Source organism: Miniopterus natalensis, chromosome 4, assembly GCF_054644295.1.
Source record: "Miniopterus natalensis isolate mMinNat1 chromosome 4, mMinNat1.hap1, whole genome shotgun sequence".
NCBI lineage: Eukaryota > Metazoa > Chordata > Mammalia > Chiroptera > Miniopteridae > Miniopterus > Miniopterus natalensis.
Window position 1 is genome coordinate 15,917,678 of NC_142084.1, and position 26,960 is coordinate 15,944,637.

General features: G+C 43.5%; 1 protein-coding gene across 1 annotated transcript in view; it reads right to left on the reverse strand.

Moving 5' to 3' along the window:
* Window positions 1-664: 664 nt before the first annotated feature.
* Window positions 665-26,960, reverse strand: part of PCDHAC2 (protocadherin alpha subfamily C, 2) — a 38,261-nt gene continuing 11,965 nt past the window's right edge. Inside the window, exons 3-4 of the mRNA XM_016205628.2 lie at window positions 24,987-25,075; window positions 665-2,633 (exon numbers count right to left, since the gene is read on the reverse strand). Of these exons, the coding sequence (XP_016061114.2) occupies window positions 2,323-2,633; window positions 24,987-25,075 (400 nt within the window). The 3' untranslated portion in view covers window positions 665-2,322. The remainder of the gene's footprint in view (window positions 2,634-24,986; window positions 25,076-26,960) is intronic.

The window sequence follows — 26,960 nt, forward strand, 5'->3', positions numbered from 1 at the left end:
TAACTAGTAACTAACATGGGTTGGAAAGCACTTTGCAAAGGTAAAAAGTGCTGTACAGATACATTAGAATTATCATCATTAATAAATCAGCCCAATTCTCCTAGTATTCAAAAGGCACGTAAGGTCAGATACACGGGTTTCAATGGGGCAAAATGATCACAACCTACAATGCAGAATGGCTCAGATGCGTTGGCAACACGCTTTACCCCACGCAGTCCTGCAGAGCTGAAGTTACACAGCCTTCAAAATATGGGAGAATGAAGCTAAAAGTAGACAAAACAGATTTTTTTTGAGATTTTCTGTTTTCGTTTTAATAACAGACTCCTACCTCTTTTATGTTAGCTTTGAAAATATAATGTAATTACGCAAACTTCTAAATTGTACATTTAAACAAAATTAAAATTTCTTCTCTAAGGTGACAGTAGATCTTACTATTCTCTCTGAGCTGATATTCCAGGCGCCGTTAGAATTTCAAAGCACTCTGCAGCTTGAAAGAGGTCAGATTGGTAAATTTTGTGCTTGCATACCCTCAGGGAGTATCTTCAGTATTCATTCCAGAATTGTTACTAGAAAAAAACAGCTTTATCCATTCCCTTGCCAGCAGGAGTCTTGGCAAGAGACAGCTCTTGGCTGACCATAAATAAAATTCCTTGAATCACCAGTATCTTGATTTAAGAAATAAATTTTACTGTGTCTTACATACACAAAAGCTGATCAACAATGGTTAAAAAAAACACTACTCCACTTTTTCACAGGTGTACAAAAGGAAATATAATGGAATTACATTCAACAATAAAGCTTAAAGTTCACTCTAGGTAATAGTTGCATTAACATTCACATACACAAGCACAGAGTAAGTATATTTCAGGAGTCTTATAATAGCATACAGCATACATATGGGAGGTTGATCTCAGGTAACATCATAGGTGTTAGCAAGATTAGCAATTCAGAGTGGTATAGAAAAGGTAAACAAAACCAGAGAGAAGGTGTAGGCTAGCGCACCAAGACAAATCACAGAATTAGAGGATTGCAAAGTCTGCTCACTGTGTGTAAGAGAAAACAATATTTTCTTCAATGTCTGGGTCTTTACATACTTGGCTAGAGAAGGTTGTGTATTCAGAGTGCACATAATTGTTTCTTAGAAAAGAGACAGAGAAAGATCCTTTTATTTAGTAATTAATACATGCAAGAGGCAGCCCAGAGTGACCTGAAAGAGTAAAGCTGTGATTGGCAGGTGGCCAGTATAATACAGATGTTTCAGGCAATTCTCTTAAAGCGCTTCTGTAGCAGCAATGGTCATTTAAATGGCTGTAGACTCAGTTCGCTTTTGAGGAGAGTTTAGGGGAATTGTCTTCTTCATAGCTCTCTTTAAAGATTTATAGTTATAGATTTTTTCTGTTTTAAATAAATCTATCAAACAACAAACAGCATAAAGTGAGGCGTTGGGGTTTTCTGTTTTCTTTTGCTTTTGCATATGTGTTGTGGGAAAAGGATCTGGCCTTTTCATAAACACTGTGTGCAAAAGAATTTTTAATAAAGTGAGCACAAGGACATGTACAGGAAACACATCAGATCTGCTTCTGTTGCCCTGGCTGGCCTCCTGCTAAACACTGAACTGTTGGCTTGTAGACACAATTCAGGTTTTAGGTATAATGACATCACAGCTGACAGCCTTTAGGGACTGCTAAAGCCTTGTCAGTGAAGGCAGTTTTTGTCTGAAAGAGGGTGGCCACCACCTCTTGAGTTGTAAGATTTAGAAAGTCTGGTTCCTTTTAAGTTTCACATTTCCCCTCCAGACTGGTAACTCCCACTGTTGATTTGCCTTTGTTTCCCAGCCCTCCTTGCACCAACTAGTCTAATCTGGCCCATCCCAGCCCAATGACTGTCACTCACACACCCCCAGTGGCCACACATACCTAGTGGCCACAGACACCCAAGCTGTTCAATCTCAAAACTTTTCAGCCTGCCCTGCAAGTGTCATCAAGACAGGATCCCCGGAGCACAGGGCAGAGAGTCCAACCTCTCACTGGCGGGGCTGGGAGGCCTCTCCTTTGCGGCGGAGGAGAAAGGAAACTTGGGTCTGCATTTTAGGTTCTGCAAACAAGCCAGAGCGGAGAGAGAGAGTTAACACCAGACTTAGTAAAGCTTTTCAGACAAAACCTGTTCAATGCGATCTAGACAGACGGGGAACTTCCTGCAGATTTCTGAGGTCTATTGGAGAGGGCTCAGGTGGACAGGAGAAAAGGAGTGGGCAGTTGCTACATGGGAGAAAGTTGCCATTATTACAAAAACTGGCTAAGTGGCTTTTTTCCATCCAGGACCTCACTGGTCACTGTTGTCGGTCGTGCTGTTCCCTTTCTCTCTTTTCTCCTGGGTCTTGTTACCCTTCTTCTTTTTCTTCTTTTTCTTGGTCTCCTCCTTTTTGCCGAAAGTTATGAAGTCACTTTTGTCAATTTGGCTGTTAGTGGGCTCCTGCCGGATGGAGATGATTGCAGGAGATCCTGGGATAATGAATTTGTCTGGTAACTCACCGGGACCAGATTGTTTGGGGTTGGCTGGTCCGTATTTAAAGGTCCAGCTGTTGCTGTTAACACCAGCACCGACTGGAGGGGACACCTCTCCTGCCTCTGGTTCTGAAAGACAAAACATCACAGGTCAGTAACAGAGTCAACACGCACCTTCCATGCCATGTTAGTGGGCAGAATATAGGAAAAGCTACACAGACAGGCCTGGTCCCCAAGAAAAAGGAAAAAACAAAAAAAAATCCTGAGATCTTAAGAGCTACTACAAACAGAGCATTCCCTGGAGCAATCAGCTACCTTGGGACTTTTTTTCTTATGGTCACAAACTGAAATACCTGAATCTCACCTGATGTCAAGTACTACACTACTGCCTCTCAAGGACCTCTTGCGTCTCCAAGTTCTGTCAGAATTTTTTAAAAGCAGGTTTCAATAACAATGGTAACTTAAAAGGTAGCTGATATGATAGATTCTGCATCATCTATCTAGACGATGCTCCTCAAACTAAGAACTGCCAGGGGATTTCAGAACCCTTGTCTGCTATTGTACTCAAAATGCTTTAATTATCTTCAGCTAATGGGAAAAGAAACCTAAACTAGAGATACATGATGCAGTTTAAGATGTTAAAAAAAAAAAAAAAAGCTGAATATGTTACTTTTAGTGTATGCATTCCAGAAAACTTGAGCTACAAATATATTTTGACACCTACTGTGTCCAAAACAAAAGATAAATTTAGTTGAATTAATTACAGTTGACCCTTGAACAACACGGGGGCTAAAGGCATCGAACGCCCACTCCCCAAGTCAAAAATCTACGTATAGCTTTTGACTCCCAAAAACCTTAACTACTAATAGCGTACTGTTGACCGGAAGCCTTATCGATAACATAGACAGTCAACACATATTTTGTATATTATATGCATTATATATTGTATTCTCACAATTAAATAAGCCAGAGGCAAAAATGTTATTAAGAAAATCATAAGGAAGAGAAAAATACATTTATAGTACTGTATGTATTTATTGAAAAACATCCACGTGTAAGTGAACCCCTGCAGTTCAAACCCGTGTTGTTCAAGGGTCAACTGTATTTGATCCTAATGTTAGGGGCAGAAATATTAATCATGCTCTGTTAACAGTGATTGTTCTGTTCTGATTTGAGAAAGCACATTCTAACCTGGCTGAGAGTTGTACCCCCCAGGACATGGGAGTTAACTTTGGAATACAGTCTATCATCATGGGAAGATTAAGTCTTGTTCCCAAAACAGTGGAATCCTGGAGATGCCCACACTGCCTGTGACCTGTTAGCATTATACCTTGCCTACTTCCCATGCCTGTAATCTTTGTCCTTCTACGCAATATAAGCAGATGGCTTGGGGGGGGGGGCAGATTTTTCAGGATGACCTAACAGCTCTCCCATATTGCCAGCATTATTGAAATAAACACTCATATACTATTCAATCCTCTCTCTGCTTAATTGGCTCAAGTGGTGACAGGCAGCCCGGACCCATTGTTGTCTGGTTTCACTAATTCTATTATAATAACCTTGTGGAGTGGTGGGATAAAGCAGAGAAGGGATGGTAGGAAGTGTGGACATAGAGGGATACTATGCAGCATAAGAGGATTGAGTCCTGTTGTAAGTTAGGCCTGTTTATTTGGATAAAGCACTGGTGAGAGGGGCACTTATAATGTCCAAAGATTGAGCACCTGAATTAATCTGAAATATAATTATATTAACTATAAAATTGTAGAGCTCGGCCCGGCGTGGCTCAGCAGTTGGGTGTCAACCTAGGATCCAGGCAATCAGGGTTCAATTCCCGGTCAGGGCACAGGCCCAGGTTTTGGATGTTACCTGTCTTCTTGGTTGGCTGGCCTTCTCAATAAATGCCTTATATGATTCAACCCTGCCTCCGTTGAATTGGATACAGTGACAGGCAGCCCAAAACCCACTGGGGTTTCCCAGTAACACTGGGAGCCAACCTCACTTGCCAAACCCACCCAGTCCTCTCCCTCAATGTGCTTACAGTCTTGGTTATTTGATAACTGCAATAACCAAGGTACATATAAAGTACTATGGGCCTCCAGAGGAGAAAGTTATTAATTATACTTGAGAAAGTCAAAGGAGATTCCAGAGGAGACATTAAATTTACACTGACTTGGGAAAATGATTATGTATCCACAAGGGTTTTCAACGCAAGACTTTCCCAAGAGTCTATTTGGAAGACACACCATAAAGTATACCAGTGACTTCTAGAAGAGTAGAGGTCAGAGCTAGAGAGGAAGAGTAATGGTCTGTCTGGGCAAAGTAATCCCAGTGGCCATGACATTGGAACCTTTGACATCACAGCAGTGCTCATGTATCTGACGCTGCTCCTTTGCTGGAGTCCTGCAGCAATTGGTGCAGGGTAAGGATGCTGCAAATTTAGTCCAAGTACCAGCAGGCAGAGGGGAGAGAGAGTAAGAAACTTTCTTTTCTCCCCTAGACCCCTTTCTCCATACCACACTTCCCCTGCCAGATCTGACTGACACTATAGCTAGCTCTTTGGACAAAGGCAATAGATATTTTTTCTCTGAGACTTTCTTTGATTCATCTAAGATAATCAAATCTTCAATTGAGCTCAGCTACAATCTGCCTGTTTATTTTTCATACACAGGCCCTGACCCTGAGAGACTAAGACAAAAGTGAGAAATGTATTTAAAAGCCCTCTGATTTGGCATCTAGGGTAACTGGGTTTCAACACCACTCTTCAGTCCTTTCATTTTTCTCAGGGGAGCCAAGGATGGAAATTTTTTCCAGCCACAGCCAGGACTCTGCATGAGGCCTTTAGGGCTGTCATCTGGAGACGCAGAGCTCAGAGACATCTTTATCTTGCAGAACTGAGAAACATTAATGGCCTTGCCTATTGGCCAAGGGCACCCCTCCAAGCAGGACCACTAAGAGTTAATGAGCTCTTTTACACATCATTGATCTTGTCCGGCCTTTGCTGGGAGTCTTGGTTGGGCCTGACTCAGCCTAAACTCCAAGAAGCAATGAGACAGCCATTCAGGTGCATCCTCCCATATTCAGCTTCTGCAGAGCAGAACAAGATCTGCTTTCTCCATCCCCAATCCCTCTCAGACCACTGTGCCTAACCTGTCCTGGCTGATGTGTAAGCAAACACCCTGAGGGCTCATTCAGGTGAAATAATAGCTTAAGGATCTGACAACATTTACTGACCTCCTGATCTGAGTCCCTTTTGGTCAAGAGCACTGAAGCCCTTGGCTAGCTTCACCTATAGCTGTGACTTTAGGGCAGAATCAAGGAGCTACTCCCTTCTGAAGATGAGAAAGACAGACATGCCTTTTATGCCCCTAACCCAGGCTCAGGGCCAGTCCCAGCAAATGATCAATCAAGGGAACATTGTTTTCCTTCAGAGCTGCCTCCCTTCCCCCTTCCTGGGGCCTCCCACAGGTCCCCTCCCCTCCCCTCCCCTCCGCTCTTGGGAACATAACTCACAGGAAGACAAAGGCTAGACTTGAAAAGCAGTCAAGACCCAAAAGAATGGATTGATTAGAGCCTAGCAAGGAGATTACAGACACTGAGCCACACAGGCCAGGGCACAACATCTATATATTTTAAAAAGCATATAAATCTGCAACTTTAAAAACTGCCCTCTGGAGGTAGCTGACCACTTAATCCTATAATCCAGTTTAGGCACTTCCCTTAGCCACTGCCCAGGGCTGCCTGGAAACGTTCCCAACTTCCCTTTTTTTTTGGTTTTGTTTATTTCTGTTTAAAATATTACAGATGTCCCTTTATCTCCCCAATGACCCATTCCACCCCGTACCATCCCCCTCCTCAGTCCCTCTCCCCACCATGGTCAGTGTCCTTGGGTTGTGCATATATACATATAAATTATTTGGTTAATCTCTCCCCCTCCACCCACCTGCCCTCCTCCATTCATCAGTTTTATGCTAAACCAGCTCTGGCGAAGTTCAGCCTCCATGACTGGAAATGATTAGGCTGGAGGCTTTGCCAATGCCAATGTCAGGGAAAGTCCTGAAGATTGTGAAATAAATTTCAGACTTGTAAACTCACCCCCAACCCCTATTCTGAACTGCCCTGGACAATCGGCTAAGGCCAGGAGAGGTTTATCTGACGTACACTGACTTCCCTTAACAGAACAGTACAAAGTCATTTTGGCGAAGGATGTTACATTGAGGAAAGCTCTTAGAAGGGCTAGAGAATTTGGAGGGTGTTTAACTCTTTTCCTCTCTTTATCTTGCTTTGCTCTTCTGAATTCAAGGGCCTGCCCTGCCTCTATCACTTGATAGTATGTAGTCCTGAGCAATGTACATAAATATCTCTGAACCTGTTTCCTTGTTCATAAAATGGAGATGACCACCCTCCTGTGTACATCAAGGTTAAGGGTGTAGTTAACATTTACTGCGCCCTTCCTATGTGCGTGGCACTGGGCTGAGTAGCTCTGCATGCAATGTAACTTTTCACTGAGCACAAGAACCACATGAAGTAGATATTGCCAATATCTATGTCTGTTTTATAGATACAACTGTTTTATAAATAAAAAGACTAAGGACCAATGGTCACATGGTCACTAAATGATGAGGCCTGGGACTCAAATCTAGGCAATCTTATTCCAGTTATGAGACCCAAATCCTGAGCTGTATATGAAGGCTCTTTGAAAACCCTGAAGCATTATATAAATGAGGCAATTATTACTATAATTATATCTGTTTTGTCACCATTTGGGAAACAGAGATGCAGGCAGGAGCCTTTAAGCTAGAAGCAGGGGGAGGGGTTGGATGTGGGAGTGAGGAGCTCAGGAAAAGCACAGCCCAGTCGCAGGTTTGGGCCCCTCCCCTTCGCTCCTCATTCATCCCTTTGTTACCATCTCTGGGATTTTGGCGCTAAGGTTATTAAAGAGTTTCCAGAAAACTCATCATTTTGATTAAACCTGGAACTATCTGGCCAGACAGCACTCTGGAGCCTGCCTGCCGCCCACTCTGCCAGGTTGGCGCAGCCAGCAAAGGCAATTACATGATTACAGCCCTTTCTGGCCCAGCGGCGCAGAGGCGCTGCCCCTGGCTGCGCGGGGAAGGGGCCGCTCACAGAAGGCCCGCAGATTCGGGGTTTGCGAGTGAACACGCTGGCTTTCTGCGCAGAAACTCCAGCCTCACCCCCTCCCTTGACTTCTGTCCGCACCGAGCCAGCCACCGCAGCAGATTTCATCTGAGCCACCTCTGGCTTTGAGCAACCATTTCATCCCTCTGTCTCCGTCTCTTTCTTCCTCTGCGGGCGGCTGTGCGCGCGCGCACCAGAATTTGGCAGGTTGTAGAATTATACACGCTCAGCCTGACAAAAGGCAGAAAGCATCCGCCATCAGCCCCATTGAAAGGCCGGGTTGTAAACCGTCTCTAGCCCCCCCCCCCCGTCTGCGGGCGGCGCGGGCGCTCGCACAGGCCCCGCCTCCCTCTCGCTCACTAGACCCTTTATGAACCGAGCAACGTTAATCTGGGTAATTACAGCCCACGGAACACAGGAGAACCGGAGTGTGAACCCAGATCTTTCTCTGGCGGGGGGGGGGGCGCGGAGGGGGAGCTCAAACCACCTGGGCTAGCGTTGCCAGCATTTCCCCAGGGCTTCTTAGCCCTTCAGCTGACGTGGAAAGAATTTTCCATGGAAACAAGAAATGTAAAAATATACCCCCGTTCTCTGCAAGACTTTAAGGCTCTATCAGAATGGTTTAAATCTGGCTACATCGTGTAACTTATGTAATGTTTTAGCAAAGTATTTAATATTTCCGGGCCTCAGCTTTCCTGCGTATAGGAGACAATAATAGCACCCACCTCATGGGCTGTTTTAGGATTAAATGTAATGATCCTTACGGAGCACATAAGCCAGTACCTGGTGCAAAGTAACAACTCATTACCTTTTACTTGTTAGTAAGATCAGAGCAGCAGCAGATTTATTCATTTGTTTACAGAATATTGATCAATTGCTTATGATGGGTTGGGCACTTCATTAAGCATTTTAAATATATATATTTATTTGAAAATATATATATTTTATACATGCATATATTTTTTAAAGATTTCCATTTTATAGATAAGGAAACTGAAGGCTTAAATGACAGCAAGATGATTTGCTCTCTGAATTACAGAGGGATTTGGTAATAAAGCTAAAAACTTATTCTCGCACTGAACTCCCTGGCTCAATAATAGATTTTTAAATTTTTTCTTTAATTTTTATTGTTTTAACTCCTTGAAGCTTTGGGAAGGGGGGAGGAGACAGAGTTGAGCTCTATTCACAGGCCTAGCATTCCATCCCCAGAGTAGCTGGAAAGGGATGGGGTGTGTGTGATCAGAGGGTAGGCTTGTGATGGAGAAGCTGATCTGATACCACTCCCCAGAGGCTGCCACTCCTGGTGTTTCACCAGCTCTAGGTGGGTGGGTTGAGTGAACTGGAAGAAGATTTGGTGGCTGCCTGGTGCCTCGGGCCACAGCTGGGCTAATTTTCAGTAATCTTGCAGCGGAAGAGATAAATACAGTGACATATTTTTAAGCCACAGCTCTTGCTTTGTGCCCAAAATAACTCTGCCATTTCTAGGTTAAAAGTATAAAGACATCACATGCTAGGAACCCAGATTTAAAAATCAGAATGGCCAGTGTCAAATCTCCCTTGCTCTCCATAGTCAACTAAAAAAATAAATATAGGAAAATCACATTTCTTTTTTCTGTGACCCCAGCAGGGCTCAGGCTGTATGGTTTTCTCTACTTTATTTCCCGGTTGCTAAAGATCCCCAGGGTCTGGAGAGGGCAATTTCCCCTTATGCCCTTCTTCTCACAATCCCCCTGCCTCAGCCTGCCATTATATGTTATATCCTCTGGGGAGCAGAATCATAAAATGGAGGTTTGAAATCCCCCAGATTTGAGTTGGAATCTCAGCTTGACCACTTATTCCTTGAATAACTTTGAGCAAATCGCTTGGCCTCTCAGCCCCATTCTTTCACAAGCAAAACAAAACAATAATATCCATCTAATGGGATTGTGAGCATTAAAAAGAGACAGTGCTCATACATCACACGGAACAACGTCTGCCTTGTAGAAACTGAAATAAAGGATCGGTATTATTACTACGTACAGATAATTCCTCTGACGAGCCTGACTCCCCCTTTAACATCTACTCCTGGATGCTGTACTTCCAGGAACACTCTTTTCCAGGGGCCCTCCTCCCCCGGGGCTCTGCCCCTCCCAGGGATCATTAAAGATGTCTAGCTGGGAAGTTTTCCAGCTTAGAGCTGGTTGCTAGGTAGGGAGCCATTCTCCGGAGCCCTCACAAGCAGGCAGGAACATGGCAGCTTGGACATGGTGGACAGTGTACTGGACCAGGTATCAAAAGCCTTGGGTTCAAATTGCATCTCCACCATTTTGCTTTCTACTCTTTTCTCCTATACTGTTTGGGAGACACTGACTGCGGTTTTGAGGCAGGATAGTAAGAGGCCAGGCAAATTCCTTGGCAAGTGGAATGGGGAAACTGAGACAGATGGCTGATTCACACTGGCCTCATTCAGCACCAACCCACCTGCCTCCACCCTTGCGCGACCACTCCTTTAAGCATTAAACCCTCAGGATAGTGAGGTTCTGATCAGCATCAAATAATCATAGGAACAAAGCTTCGGGTCTGTTGACCACAGAGACAGAGTTTTGGTGAAACTAGAGATAATAGCTAGGCTTCAGTTGTTTCAGCTCCAGGCCCAGAAAAGCAGCAAAACCAGATGAAGAGACGCCATGGCTGATGACAGGACCAGATGCAATGACCAATGACCCCCTACCCTAGCACCAACCAATCAGTAGAGACCATGACCCTGATCGTAAACACTCATTTGATACATCAGCATATTAAAGGACATACCTGGAAAGCTGATGAATATTCTATTAAGATCCTACTAAGATCCTACCCTGAGACCTCCTCTAAAATTCCTGCCTTTAGAAAAAAGATAGCCCAGCTGGGTGTGGCTCAGCGGTTGAGCATCAATCTAGGATCCAGGAGACAGAGGTTCAATTCCCAGTCCGGGTTGTGGGCTCGATCCCCAGTCGGGGGCATGCAAGAGGCAGCCAATCAATGATGACTCTCTCATCATTGATGTCTCTCTCTCTCTCTCTCTCTCTCTTTCTTCCTCTCTCTGAAACCAATAAAGATATATTTTAAAAAAGAAAACAGATAAAAACCCTTAAAACAACTCTCTCTAGAGCATGACCACACCTCCTTTCCTCAAGTGTGTATCTTTGCTTTCTTTTTCCTAAGCTCTAAGGGTCCCACAGGACTTGCAACCAGGGGAGCAGTGGGAAGTGTCAGCTCGTCTCGGGCTAACCCCCTCTACCTGTCTCCAAGGGCCCTTCTTTTGCCCCTGTAACTTGTTTCCTGGGTCCATGCAGCCTAGCTGGCTTGCTTCTTGTGCCTCTGACTTTCTTTCTAAAAGGCCAAAGCAGCAGCTCTCTGAGCAGCCTGCTCAAATTTTCCCTTCAAGTGTACTTTCACTTTGTATGCTAAATAAACTTCCTCTTGTGGTATTGTTCTTGGCTCTGAATTTTCTTTCTTTCTGAACTCAAGAACTGAGAGCCCACATTGCCAGTAACAATTGCTTCGGCTGTAACATGGACGAGGTAGCTACCTCCCAGTAGCTAGCTACTCATTCAACTAAATGTATTTATTATGTACAATAAGTTAGACATTGTGCTAGGAATCAGGGGTAGGAATATAAATAATATTAGGACAGTTACTCTGCCCTCAAAGAGGTAGAGTGTACAAAAACACAAGCAAACGAATAAGTAGAACATTGTTTTAAGAAATAAACAAGGTAGAGAGACTCTGGCATAAAGATGGCAGCACACTCTTAGGCACCGTGTGTGTGGAAGTTAAGAGCACTGGCTTAGAAGTCAAAGAGCCCTGCTCACACCCAGCCTCACTGCTTACTAGACAGATGTGTGCCCTTAACCCCAGGTGACTCAGTCTCCTAAGCATAAAAGGGGTATAACAGACTTATCTCTGGGGGTGCTTCTACGGGTAAAGGAGTTAATACTTATAAAGGTTAGAACAATACCTGGCTTAAGGGCACAAAACATGGTTTAAGTGCTCAGAGGTTAGCTATTAACAATTATTATTCACAAATCAATTCTCTCTTCTCTCCAGTCTTCTCAACCCTGAGGGCTAAGTCCCTTGGTAATGGTGTCACTGAGTTGACAGCACTAGCTAGAGGTAAGGCAGCCCAATCCTAGATAAGAGAGTGCCAATTTGATGAGATCATATCCTATAACCCAATAATCCCATTTCTGGAAATCTATAATACTAAGAGGAATATATAAAATATATCTATAAGAATTTTAAAAACATGGATACCAATAGGAAATTGGATACATAAGTTATAATACAGGCATACAACATACCTTATTAAAGAAGACTGAGGTGTGTCTATATGTGCTGACTTGAAAAGGTGTTTAAAAAAAGCTCTATATAAAAATATTCATAACATTTCCCATTCTGCTTTTTGAAAGCCTACATATTTGTTAATAACCATGGGAAAATGTTCATACAACAATCATGTGATTAAAATTAATTTGAAAAGTATTTCACAGAGTGAACCCTAGTGTGCACTATGAACTTAGGTGATGATATGTCAATGTAGGTTCATTGATTACAACAAATATACAAGTCTGGTGCTGGACATCAATAGTGGGAGAGGCTGTGCGGGTGGGGGACAGGTGCATGGGGACTCTCTCTACTTTCCACTCAATTTTGCTGTGAACCTAAAACTGCTCTAAAAAAAATATTCATTAAAATAAATATTTGGAGGATACACACTAAACTGTTAACAGTGGTTGCCTCACTGAAGGGAAGTGGGATTGAGGGAAACTTGAATATTTTCATGCACATGATGCTCTATTGTTTAATATTTACATCAACAATCGTAACTGCATATTATTTTATTCAGTATTTTAAATTTTATACTTATTAAAAAAATGGGGGATATTCAGTAACTATTGGTAGTGGTTACTTCTGGAGAGCATGACTGGAGGTGGGAGTGGGGCACTACTCATTTTTAGTTCTGTACAGGTTTAATCTGTTATGTTTTATACCCTTTTATAATTAAATCAGAGAGAGAGATTAAAAAGAATACAAGCCTGGCCACTACTTGATTAATCAGCTGCAAGTTAAAAAACTAGCTCAAAAACTAGCTGAGACAAAATGTCACTGTTCTGGAGAACCTGGCCCCGAGACCAACTACATCCTTTGCAGGGCCCAGTGCAAAACGAAAATGGGGGCTCCTTTTTAAAAATTCATTAAGAACTCTGAGATGGCGATAGCATAATATTAAACCAAACAGGGTTTTCTAAGTGCTGGGCCCCAGAAAGCAGCCTCGCCTGACCCCCAGAGCCGCTGCTGGGTTCCTCCTTCAGCACCACAACTTAACAGTGACTCTTCCCAGTCTCACACCCACCGACTGCCTGTCCCACCCCAAACTGTGCCGCATAATCATTTCACCCAACAATTACACTGATTCTGGCTTGGGGCAAGTTTTCAAATTTTCCTTCTCCATTCTCCCCCCTTACTTTCTTACAGTCTGTGCTTCTGAGATTTGGCAGCAGGCCCAGGCTCTGTTGCTGTGTCACTTCTCAGCCTTGAGCAACCATTTCTAGCCAAGCAGTGATATCCCTGCACTAAGGGTATAAAATGGAGGTGCTGTCAGAACACTGCAGTAGGAGAGCAGAGAAAGAGTCATGGGGAGAGGCCTCACCCCACTGTCCCCACATTCTGCACGTCAACACCATTCCACTGAAACTAGAGAAAACATTGTGAATCCTGTTTGCCATGTGCCAGGCATTGTACTAAACGCCAGGGTATTAAGTTGAGTAAACGCTACATTTTGCGTGCTTACGGGGAGCTCAGCCCTGCACTACGCATTTTTGCATGCATCACCTCCCTCAACCCCTGTAGCAGGCGACAGTCTTGCACCTTTCACACACTAGTAAATCCGAGGCCCAGTGATTAAGTGGGACAACAGCATCTGAGGCGCTGTGCAATGCCATGCTGCCTACCTTAAGCGCACACAGGTAAAATTTGAACAAACCTGCCCTTCACGCTCCACATTTTCTCAGACATAATCAAGACCGAGTCCACCGGAATTACCTAAGAACATTTCCGAGGCCAGTTCTTTTTACAAAAATGCTGCATCCAGCTCCCTTTTGGTCTCACATTTCTAGACACCCAGTTTCCAGTCCTTGGTTTAGGTAGAGTGTGTCTTGATATATTATAGGTTGGTTTTTAAAGGTTCTTAGAACCAAGGGGGCTCATAGAGCCTCCTTTCTTAAAAACAAACACAAACAAACCTTCCGGTGGCTCTCCATTGCCAGCAAATGAAACTACAAGCTCTCTAGCTGGATTTTTTAAGGCCCAACAAAATCTGACTCCAGGCTACCCTTCTGATCTTATTTCCTACCCCACTCTACCCCTCAAATGTACTCATTCCATTCACCCAGATTACACACTTCGGAGTTTTTTAGAACATATGTATTGTTCCTTTTGCCTGGAATTCTTTTTCTTCCCACCTCCTACTTACCTTTCAATACCCGTATTATATGTCACATAATCTCTGACCTGATCCCCTAAATTCCCAATTCCATCTTCTGGTTTCCCACAACAGCCAGTATTCATGGTTATTGAGGGAGCGTTTGCGCCCAGTGAAAACAACGTTGGGGACACTCTCAGAAAGGTGAACCAGCTCACCGTATTTATATGGGGTTTGCTTTGATTACAACATAGATGGACTGTGAGTCCCATTCTGGACTGGCAGGCCCTGGCGGTTTGTCTCTGCTACCTTCCCCTACTGGCCCTGCCTATGCACGGCACTAGGATGGTCCTTATTACATAACATTGTAATATTTCTGTCTTATTTCTTTACATTTCTATCTCCCTAAACTAGGCTATGAGGACAGGACTGTGTTATATTTAATATTATATTCGCATCACCTAGAACAGACACTGGCCTTAAGCAGATACTTAATAAATGTTTGTTTAATGACTATATAGAAGATGCCAACCAAAGTCTATATTGAAGCCAAGCCAGAGAAAGTACCTTTGGAAATTGTATTCTAATATTTTACTTCTTTGTGTGAGTGTGTGAGTGAGTGAGAGAGAAAGAGAATATGTAGGAACAAATGAATGAATAAATGAATGAAGATTTTAAAGAGAATGCTGGTGGTGGTGGTTTAAGGTGGGGTTCTCGAGACCTGATTATGAAGTGGATTCTGTAAGGGTCTTCACAGTGCCCTTCAAATCATAACCATTTAGAAGGCTAGCATCTTGGAGGCAAGTTCGTGACCCTGAGTTAGAAAGGATCAGAGCAGCTAATTTATATCTCTAAATCCCCAGATTTAGAGGGAGCATATGGAAGAGCTCATCTCCCCTAAAAAAATTTCACCAAGGCGGATATTTAGAATCAATTCATACTTGGTCCAATAGAAGGAAATTGACATGACGTCATTGACTAACACAACCCCATTCACTGCGGACTTCAGGGGCAGCAGTTTACCGACACCTTGGTGACTCAAGGAGCCTACACGGGATGCTGGGCTCCAAGGAAGCTCTTTCATGGGTCTCATGCTAATGACTGTCAGGGGCATGAGGAGGGATTCGTTCCCCAGTCAGAGCTACTGAAGGTACTGAGATGCTCAGGCTTTGGGGATGCCTAGCCTGTCTGGATTTCAAGGAGGTGGCCAGTACGAGAATAGGCTTGTTATGCAAAATGCTCCTAAAAAAAAAATCCTGAGTGCAGGTATATCCATAGAGTCGGCCCATAACCACACTGACTCCTGACCCTAACACAGGATGCATCACTGAGGGAAAGCAAGTGAGATTTACGAGGCTGAAGTACCTCCTCTGCCCCGCTTCCCAAACCCCAACACACGCATGCACACCACCCAAGTTCTGCACTTTCTTCAGGGAAGTCCCACGTATACACTGTAATCCGCTTTCACTTAGACACAGGAGCTTGCTGCATGCAGAACAGGCCATGTGAATTGCCCGTCTCCTGGCCGCACCCTGGGGACAGGAACTTTCTGCCAGCTGCCATGCCCTTCAACTGAATCCTTCCAGCTTAGCCTATGATGATTCAAAGAGTATTGTCTTGTCCTGACTGCTCCCGAACTTTTGGGAAAATACTCTTAAGCCTGGGATAGAACAATATCTCTTATCCCTTAATAATGTAGTGGGAACCATTTTCCTCATGTCCCCACATTTCCACCCCACCCTCAGGACAGGGAGCACCCCCAAACCAGTGCTGTAGGGATATGTTAGGCAGGGAGCTCTGACCTTCAGCTCCACTTCCTTCCTTACTCCCCCCAGTAAGGAAAAGTTGTTTATCTGATGGCGGAGGTTTCCATAAATTGTACTTTAAATAGACTGCCCTTCTTGATTGGACAAAATTAGCACCAGCAGTCACCATTCCTCCATGACTTACTTGTCTAATTCTCTTTCTCCTGCTCTTTTCTAGCTCAGCCTCTGTTTGGTAACTAAGCCAGGACAATTCTCTCTCCTCGCCGAGGGAGAGGTCTGCAGTCTTCATTTCCCGCCTTGCGTTTGGGAGGTTGGACACTCTCATATGCTCCAAACCATCTTTACCAATAATAAACCTGATTCTGAACTCTGTTCCCTCGGTTAGCTCCTTGCAGCTATTCTTAATTATTAAGGTTTGGAGGGAAAGTGGGGTGATTAATTAGTTTCCACCAAACTCTGACAATAAATAGCCTTCAAAAAGCATTTAAAGTCTTGTCCACACTGACTACACCCTTTTCACAGTCCTAATATGCACCTTATTTTACCTTTATCTCTACTGAAATTTACACACACAGACACACAGCCATCTCTGCCTGAACGTGAAAGACCTTGTGGTAGAAATATAATGATCCCCCAAAGATGCCCGCGTCCCAGTTCCTGGAACTTGGGGAAAATGTTACGTTTCACAAGAGACGTGCAGATGTGATCCTGAGACGGAAACATCATCCTGGATTAGCCAGGTGGGCCCAATGTAATCACAAGCATCCTTACAAGTGAAAGAGGGAGGGAGGAGAGTCAGAGTCAGAAAGAGATTTGCAGATGCTCTGCTGTTGGCTTTGGAGATGGAGAAAGGAGCCAGAAGTCCTGAAATGCAGGCAGCCTCTTAAAGCTGGAAAAGGCAAAGAAACGGACCCTCCCCTAGAACTTCCATAAGGAAAGCCCTGCCTATGCCTTGATTTTAGTCCAGTCAATCCCATTTTGGACTTCTGATTGCCAGAAATATAAGATAATAGATTTATAGTTTTAAGCCATGTGGGAACTTGTTACAGCAGCCCTAAGAAACAAATACAGATTTTGGTACCTGGAAGTGAGGTATCTTTCACCTGGTATGTGGGATAAAATAACAGCAGTGTGTCAGTTAAGTACATAGGGCTCACCATCAGAGAGTTAGGATTTCGAATGTTGCCTTTGCCACTGTATTCATTAACAAGCTCAACAAATATTTATTAAGCACCATTGTGTGCTACACACCCTGTTTGACACTGGAAATATAATGGTCACCAAAAAGAAGTCACTTAATTCCTGAGCTTCAATTTTCTTATCAAAAGCATGGGAATAATAATATACTTACCTCTTATTTAAGTAGGCAATGCATGTAAAGTGCGTTATCACAGTTCTTGATAAATAGTAGCTATTATTAAGTCTTTCTCTTGTTCTAAAAGGCTATTTCTACAACCCAGGGAGCAACAGCACAGGAGTTAAGGCTCTGAAACTTCAACGACAAAGACTGCCCCACTGACACAAACATACACACATCCTTGCTAATAGGCATTGGCTGAGAAGGGAACTTCTCATCATGAGATATAAACCCAAGCTCACAGGCACCATGGTGTCCAGCTCTGGCCTGGTTACATACCTGGCGATGACCTTCTTTCCCCTAAAACTAGACATGCAGCTTGGTGTGCGCCTAACATAAATCATTCATACTGGCTGAGGCTTCTAGGCTTGCCACAGATCTTTAGGTGACCCACAGTGATTATAAGAACAGAGATGTAGTATGTGTTCTTGGGCAAGAAAGTATCTATGATGCAGAGTCAAACAAGGTAAGTTGGGGGAACGTCACCTCACTACTCAGCTTGGCCCATGATGTCACTTACTCTGGGCATAGGATTGGCCCGATATTGGAAGTAAGCCGTAGCTGGCAGACATTCTTGGACCATCAACAATACACTTGTTTGTTCAGACTTTCTGATAGAACAGGCTTTACATATTTTTTAAGTTTGTTTAGTTGTTTTGTTTTTTACATTCAGTGGGAGCTGTAATCTGGAGACCCCGGGTGCCCTATTTGGGATCCAGCAGTAAAGGGGCACAGCTCTAGTATCAATAAGCTTCTCATCATTCCTGCTCTCTTGTGGTTCCAAATTTGGTTCCTAAAAGTTGCCCTAATCTTTCAGAGTTATACCTATTGAGCCTGACTTTTACAAAGTTCTCAATTTCCTGTTTTAACACCAGCACAAACATCCTTTTCCCCCTTATTTCCTTTGGTATTGCCACCCTCGGCCTGCTTTCTCCTACCCTCCACCTAGTGCAATCCCTTGGAGGTAGACCATTCCAGGCAGGGCTGCTGCTGAGGAAGCTCTTGGTCTCACTGAGATCCGAGATCCAAGAGGAGCAGCACCCATCTCTGCCTCCTTCCTTTTTCTTTTTTAAAGTTTAGCATTATTATTTTTAATAGATCTTTATTGATTTCAGGGGGAGGAAGGAAGAGGGAGAGAGAGACAGAAACATCAATGATAAAAGAGAGTCATTGATCGGCTGTCTCCTGTACACCCCCAAATGAGGATCGAGCCCGAAACTTGGGCATGTGCCCTGACTGGGAATCGAACTGCGATCTCGTGGATCCTAGGCTGATGCTCAACTGCTGAGCCACGCCCAGCTGGGCTTCCCTCCTTTTTCTGACTGTGGGTAACAAGCTCCAAGTGCTGAGACAGAAAGAGGCTCCTGTCCAATCCACATGCTTGCTTCCAGGTTTCTAGGCAATGAGCTCTCTTCTCTGGCCCTTCCCTAGAGGCCCCTATTCTCTAGCAGTGCTTGACCTGAATATGTTTCTCCAGATTAGGCAATGACCTTCTCAACTACAAAGTTGACTGCCTCTGTGAAAATGAACTTTCCAAGTTCTTTCGGAATCTGGGCTAAGTTTCTCTGAAAATATTTGTCATTGAAGATCCTTGCTGTTGCTGGGGACAAGCTTTCACTTCTAGTTTACTAGAATCAGTGAGGCTGAGGGCAACACTTGCTGCAGCTGCAAAGCTTAAAGGAATTACAGCTATCACTACTCCTCTGCCCTTGACCCAGATCATAAGTAGGTCCTTCTTGTCCAAGTACCTCCCAGAGAGGAGCTACAAGCCCACCATTTCTCACAATCCAAGCAATCTTTCCTACAGAATGAAGCGTGGACTTCCACCTCCTCTTCCCCATCCCCACAAAGCTCTCAAATACACAGGTAGCCTGTCATCTTTGAGCTAAGTCAGGTGACAGAGTTGGTGATTCCCTTCCTTGGCCCTTTGTGACACTAGGATCCTCCCTCCCCTGGATTTCCCTTCTGATAAAAGGCTTAAAAATTCAGCTACACAGCATGGTGTGTAGAGAAAGCTAGAAGGAAAGGTAATTCAGAAACTCTCCGATCTCATGCAACACTCTTACACAAAAAAAGGGTGTGTATTTTTCTAAGACATACTCAAAAGTTGTTTCTCATGATGCAGTTTTCAGGGGCCAGACTGTACTGCTCCGGTGGTACATTAGAGGGATCAATAATAACTGAAGAAACTGTAATGAGTCTCCACTTCCTGGCCCTGCTTTAGCTGTTTCGCTGTTTCTCTGCATCTGTGGGGCCTGAGGGAACAGTTCCTGCTGCTCTTCTCTGCTCCATCCAGGAGTACACATCTGAGGGCACACGGGACTGTGTTAGCAGGAGGCACAGGATCTCTTTTTGGACCACTGTTAGGGAAGACATTCATTTATTGTGCATCATGGCCCCAGCCCTAACTGTATTCTGCCTGGGGCTACTGATTCTGGAAGAGCTGATGAAGGAAAAATGAGGGAGATGAACAAACTACAGGGTGGAGAGAAAGAACTATCTCAGGATCTATTTATTAAACAGAAATGTTTCATTTCAGAAAAACCAGAAAGCCTTCACTCTAGTTGTTTATCTCCATGACCATTAAAAATAGAAGGTGCAGCCGGGTTGGGCGTGGCTCAGCGGTTGAGCGTAGACCTGGGATCCAGGCAATCAGGGTTCAATTCCCGGTCGGGGCACATGCCTGGGTTGTGGGCTAGGCAGCCAATCAATGACTCTCTCATCATTGATGTTTCTATCTCTCTCTCACCCTCCTTTCCTTTCTGAAATCAATAAAGATACATATATATATTTTTTTTTAAAAAAGGTGTGGTCTTCTAAGAAGGAGATAAGTCCTGGATGGATGGAGCTGAGACAGACGGAAGCTTCACGGCTTCTCCTAGGTAGAGGATTCAAATTCCTCTTCCACACCGCCCTGCTCCGTTTCTCTCCAGGCAGGTCAGAATACACAGGGTAAGCTACAGCGAGAACTGCAACAGACATGATGGGCTCCGCACCCCACAGAGTAAAAGGGCATCATACAGGACTCAGCTTTCCGCAGCTAGAGACCCATGAGCAAGCTGGCGTCGCTGGGCTGTGAGATGCCAGGTGAGAGTGAGGACCCTGCGGGAGGGAGCCCCGCCCACAGAGATCGCCGATCTCATTTCCTTTCCTAATAAGGATAGGCACACACCTCCCAGGACTATCGTTGCCATGACAACAACAGAAATTGAGAGTGAACGGGTTAGTGGAACAGCAAGCGTTGACTTCTAAATTCTCAAACAAGGCCCCAGGCTGCACTCGCTCACAAAGTGGAAAAATTCATGTTGGCAGGTCTCCTAAATGAATTCCAAAAAACTTAAAGATCGTGGCTTCTTTCTGGGGAAGAGTCAGAGATGGAGTTTCCATGGAGGCCCTCCGAGGGGAGTTGAGTTTGTCAGAGGGGTAGGAATCCCTAAGACAGTTAAGAACCTGAATCCCTCTTTAAAACTAGGACACATATACTCTGTCCATTTTCCACAGAGCAAACCAGGGCAACAACATCCCTCAAGGACACAAAAAGACAGGCACGTAAAAAAAAAATCTTCTATATAATAGAGCCTGCCCACAGAACCACTCAGACCTACATTCTGAAGCTGAAGGATAGACACATGCCTTGAAAAATCATAAATACAGCTACCATGTCCTAGGGTCTGTAATATGCATGTATTATCTCATTTTCAAGAATTATCTCATAATTCTTGCAATAACTATATAAAGTAGACATGACTATTATTTCCACTTCACAGAGGCGGAAACTAGGAATCAAAAAAGCGAAGTAATGGTTCCAGGGACATACAACTGCTGAGTGGCAGAGGTGGAATGCAAAGGAGAGTTACTCTGACCCAGAGCCTGAGCTCTTAGTGAATCTGTCTGATACAGGAAAAGGCTTCTGGCTTCTTACAAGAACCAGCTGATGCTTCCTTGCATGGTTTCTGAGCCTCCAAACATATCAGATGACCTCAAGAATATTTATTCCCGACTCTCTAGACCAGTTCTTAAACTTTAGGGCACATCAGTATCACATGGAGGGCGTGTTAAAGTAGATGGCTGGGTCCCACCCTGAGAATTTCTGGTTAGTGGGTATTGTTAGTGTTGCTGCTCTGGGAACCATCCTTTGAGAACCACTGCCTAGTCACTCTCTAAACTAAGGTTCTCTAACAGCCTCACTACATTAGTGGCCTCACCCACCTAACCTTTTACTGCTCAGTGCTGGATCCCCTGGGTGTTGCTTGACAAGCTATAAAGTTATCCTTGGCAGTGTTGTGTGTTTGGGAATTCCCTGAGCTCTTTTGAAAATAGTGAATAGCTCCCACTCCAAAAATAATTCACTTTTGCCTTAGGTAAGTCTTGTGATCCCTTGAAATGTAGAGAGAGGAGCCTGGATGAAGCAGTGGGAGACAGCAAAGCAGCCTGGCGCCCTGGAGCCAGACCAGCTCTCTCGAGGGCAGGGGCAGTTTTTTATAACCTCTCGGGATTCCCTTTAGGAACTAGTCACAAGAGGGCACTCATTAAAGCCTCCTCAGAGCATTCACATGGAGAAAATTAGAGTTGTAAACATGAAATGACTGGCCCTTTAATGCCCCTCTCCCCAAAACACATCCCTCCACCTGGAGGGAGGCTGCAACTGTGTGCCCTGTGCTCCCCGTCTAGATCATGTTCTTTCTCTGCTCAGTCTCCCAGGAATCTATCTGCAAAAGAAGTAAGAAGCCCGTAGTCCAGGTCCGCTCACACACAGGGGCTGCAGAAAGGGGCCAGTAATCAGGATTAGCAAATTTAACACCTGACTTGTTTATCTTGCAGGAAACCTCACCTGGTGAGTTACTGATCCCTTCAAAGCAGGGCTTTTGTGAACTGTGCAAATATATGAACAGTTTCGTGACAAAACAAAAGAATTCATCAATGGGAGAAAAACAACTGCCAGGAACACACGTGAATGGGGACCAGGGCGCAGCAGGTCCCCTACATCCATGGCTGCGGCTGGGGGGGCTGCCATGAGAAGGTGCCGCTTCGTGAGGTCTCAGGCATAAGTGCAGGGAGACTCAGGTACCAGGAGGAAGCCTTCTGGAAGCAACTGCACCTCCAGCAGGAAGCACTGAAGAACAACAATCAGTGAAAGGCAGGCTCCCCCAGAAACAACCAAGTTTTTTGAAACACTTTTCTTCAGGCAGAACCAATAAATCTTCCTCATTTCATCCCCAAGAGGGTGGTTGGGGAGCGGCTGGACTGTATAGATGTCAGGATGACCCAGAAAACCACAGAGGGTCTGTATCTGAGCCTAGAAATGAGAACTATTGAATTCTATCCACCAGGTTATCAGCCAAGTCCAGCCACATCACAGGAAAATAAAGTATCCCAGAAAAAAAAGGAGGGAAAATATCAGACATCCATTAATATTACATGAATAAGCACTATATTCAACTCTTTCTTCTTTAGTTATCATGGCAACTCGATAAGATAGGTGTTATTATCATACCCAATTAACAAGAGAAGTAATTAAGAAAACACAAATTTAAGCCATTTGCTTATGCTCACCCAGCAAGTAAGTTTGGAATTGTGATTCAGTTCAGGTCTGATCCACATCATAATCTTACTCTGTACGACATACCCTCCAAACAGTGCAGAACATGTTTTGAGTCTTAAAACCTAAAAGTACCAAAGGACAAAGCCAAAGGCAGAGGAACATCTCTTTAACTTATCATTGGCGCAGACATATAGTTTGGTCACCCACGGAGCAACTGGAAGATGTAGGCCCTGTCCAGCTCAGTCCATGAGGACTGTGACCCGTGAGTCAGCAGCCTGGCACAGTCCTGGAGAAAGGGGAATTGGGACAGAAGGGAAGGGGAGAAATGGAAACTCCTTCCCTATCTTCTGTCAAGAAGATGGGTTCCTAACATTCTTTTGAATTTGAAGGAGAGACCTGGGCCAAATGTAAATGAAATCAGTCAGTAGACAGTTCCTATTTCACATTTGCTTAGTACCAACCAGCATCACTGATGAAAGGGAGAATCTATTCAAAGCTAGTTCTTGGCTTACCAAACTGACCTACAAAGCCTCTACGAGAACAAGGAAAAGCCTGGCATGAAGATAGCAGGGCATGACTTCATGTGGCTGCTTTAACTGGGTACTTCTCACCTTTCCAGAGGCCTCCCTATCCTGCAGTACTTGGCAGTCTACATCCACCTGCTCATCCATCACTTCTTCACTCCGTCATTGGCATTGGGGCTACAGATTTGTCAATGAATGTTTTTCCCCTTGCCATCTGGCAATATTAGCTCTCTAATAAATTGCTTTAACTTGTGCATTTGTTTTTTTGATAAATGTGACTTTTAGTTGAATTATGCAACATTCATAAATAGCAAATGCTGGCTTGTTAGAATCAATGAAAGCCCTTAGAGCTGCCAGCAAAAATGGGCCCTTAACTGCACATGTTACTTGGATAGCTTAATCATTTGAAAGGCACCTGATTATTTTTGGAAAGTACTTTTTACACACAAACTTGTGTCATCTGTTATGTATGTGAGCATGTATTTGAATTTGGATGAGTTCTTGCAAGCCAGCCATGCTCTGCATATAAGTGCTAGATATACTTGGCTTTGAAGCAAGATACACTTGGGTTTGAGTCCTGCTTTTGCCACTTACAAACTTCTGCCACATGAACCTGGGTATGTTTCTTAACCTCTCTGTGACTCTAGTTCCTCATATGTAAAATAGATATACTAAATCCCCTGCAAGACTGTCATGACAAATAAATGAAATCAGGCATATTATGTGCTTGGAACAGAGTCTGGGTATATTATGGCTCAATAACCCATTAACTATTATCATCATAATACTCTATTCATAGAGGATTTTGGTAGACACCATTCGCAGTCTCCACAACCCTTCCTTTCTGAAAACTGCCGCGGGAGTGAGCCTCCAAAGCCATCTTTTTGTTATATGACACTGCTCCGGTAATTGGACAAGAACAAAGAAACTAAGGAAATGTGACTTGAAGCAATTTTTCTACACTCACCTAGCCACTGGGTTCTTGATTCAACCTGGCGGATTCTTTTTCCTGAAAGTTTGAACTAGGAATTGGTCTCCATTGGTCCTCTGAACTAAGAAACGGTGAGGCAGTCATGTTTGGCAGTGACATGCATGTTAAGGTGGTAAAAGTCAGTCTACAGAATGATGTGGTTGTGCAGAAAAGAGCACATCTGACTTTGACTTTAAACCAAAGAGAGTGGTGCCTTGGTTCTGATAAGTTTCCATTTCCAGGAGAAACCGCATTCCATCTACCTATCATCTATCTATCTATCTATCTATCTATCTATCTATCTATCTATCTATCTATCTATCATCTATCTATCTATCTATCTATCTATCTATCTATCTAAACTACCATCTCCCTTTTGCTCACTACATTGAGTGTGTTTCCACTGTCTTCATTCAAAAGATCTTTGCTAACAGAGTCATCTCTGCACATGAGGCCACCAAATCTTCTCTGTGAAACTTGGAGAAGCTAAGCATTTGAAAGTTAGCTGATTTTAGAAAATTACACACAAACACCCCCCCAACACACACCCCTTATGTTATCTGTTCTCAACTCTTGAAGGACACTAAGCAGAAAATCAAAATAATTATGTCTGTTGGGAAGACACACGTGTAAGGAAAAGAAGAAAGAATAAATAGAGAGCCATTAACAATTCTGGTCTTACAAAACAGGTTAGCCAATTGCTTTCCAGAACCCAAGCAAGAAGGGAGAGACCCTGGGTCTTTACCTGGTGTCGCACTGGATACTGTTGGCCACTGCTGATCAGGCCCTCCTGGACCAGCCCGTAGAATGCCAGCCTCCTCCAGGTGCACAGAGCTGAGTAAACACATAGACCCAAATAACAGTTAGACCATAAATGCCTTCCCAGATTTCGCTCCACTCTCAGAAAGTGCTTACACCTCTGGAGGCAGGGCTGCAGCTTACACATTCTACTCATGCTCGAACAGAAGCAATTACTGCTGAGCAGTCACCTTGCAGAGACTGTAAAAGCACTGCTGACTTACTGCCTGCTATATTTAGGCAATAAGCATGTTTTATTTTTATGGCAATTTTGGTTTTCATTAATGCCATGGTGTTTATTTAATCTAACTGGAAACCCATCAGAGGGCTAATGCTGTTTTAACATCTTAATGCTGAAACAGATGAGGAGAGCTTGTTCTCAAAAACCCTAAGCCTCTCTTGCTGGTTCTCGTTTCTGGACTCTCTATAGCAAAGAGGAAAACACACAAAAATTATTTGCTGATAACTGTAGTATTCCAGTTTGGCTGCCCAATTAATTCTTATCCTTATATTCTGACTTACTCTTCCCATGTCTTTTACTCATAGACAACCCACCCTAAATTTAGGGACTAGAGGAAGCTTAACACCATCACTGACGGATCCCAGTTCAAAAGAGATTAATTCAACATCAACTATGCAGGGAGTGAGACATGAACTAGGAGACCACTAGAGGCAAGCAGAGATAGAGCATAAACCATTCAAGGGTGGAGAGAACATCAGTCACTTGTGTATACCTAATGCTAGCACATATTAGACCCGCAAATATTTGTTGGATGAACTAAGGGAGGAAGAAACAAATGGGACTCTAAAGGTAAATATCATCCAGAAAACCCTCACCAGAATTAGAGGACTCTTTTAAACTACATATTGGTTAATCTTGCAAATTAAATTGCTAAAATAAAATGTATACACTGTTTGAGGGGGTCATGTGAGGCAAAGGAGCAGGCAAACCTGAACTATTGTGGGCGAAGGCCATCTAAAGTTTAACATGCTTTTACTCTTTGGCAATTCGGTTACTAAGCTCTGTCTAGTTGCTATTATTCCCTTCACCCACACCCTAGAATCTTCTCTTTTTTCCAAATATCAATATCCTTTAGGTGTTCCTGGATCCTACCCACAAATTATATAGGTTTAGTCAGATTCATTCTGAAGATGTAACTGCCCTAGAACCAGCTCAGTTCAACAGAACTTTTAAAGGAGCAGTAACATGATGTCCGAGGCTGGAAAGGCCAAGAAGCCAAGCACATGTGTGAAAAGATGAGTGTTATTTAAGTTCACAACTCTCATGTATGGCCAGTGTACTTACATTGTGAGTAATGTTACATTTAGCTTTAATTTTTATTTCATCTTTATCCTACTTAAATCTCATATCTTAATTGAAACCTGAACAGGAACACATTTGGATTTTTTCATTTAAAAATGGGATAAGGATGTGATATATTTTAATATTTAAATGTAGCTTTTAAGGTGCATTGAATCATTTCGGTACTTTTCAAGTAAAGCACTAACTCGTTTGGGAAAGAGTTGGTATGGTAAGCCATGCTTTTTCTTATTGCATAGCTCCACCACAATAGCTCAGATGCAGGCAAAAGCATAAGCTGGTCTCTAACAAACATAAAAAAATCCTTCTGATATCTACTACTATGGCATCTGCATAAATGTTCCCAGCCTAAAATTATGACCCAGGTTCCAATGTCACCAAGCCAACTACCAATCTTCAGTCCTTCATTGATTGCTTCTCATTCAGAAATAGCAGCCAGTACAATGATTTCTGCTCAATTTGTAATGTAATGCTTAAGACTATGTTATTTTAATTTAGTACATTTTTAGTGGACTAAAACTAATTTTTCATTAACTCAACATATACTTTGTAAGCTCTCTCTTTAGAAACTGATCTAGGTTTGGTGAAGATCAACTTTAG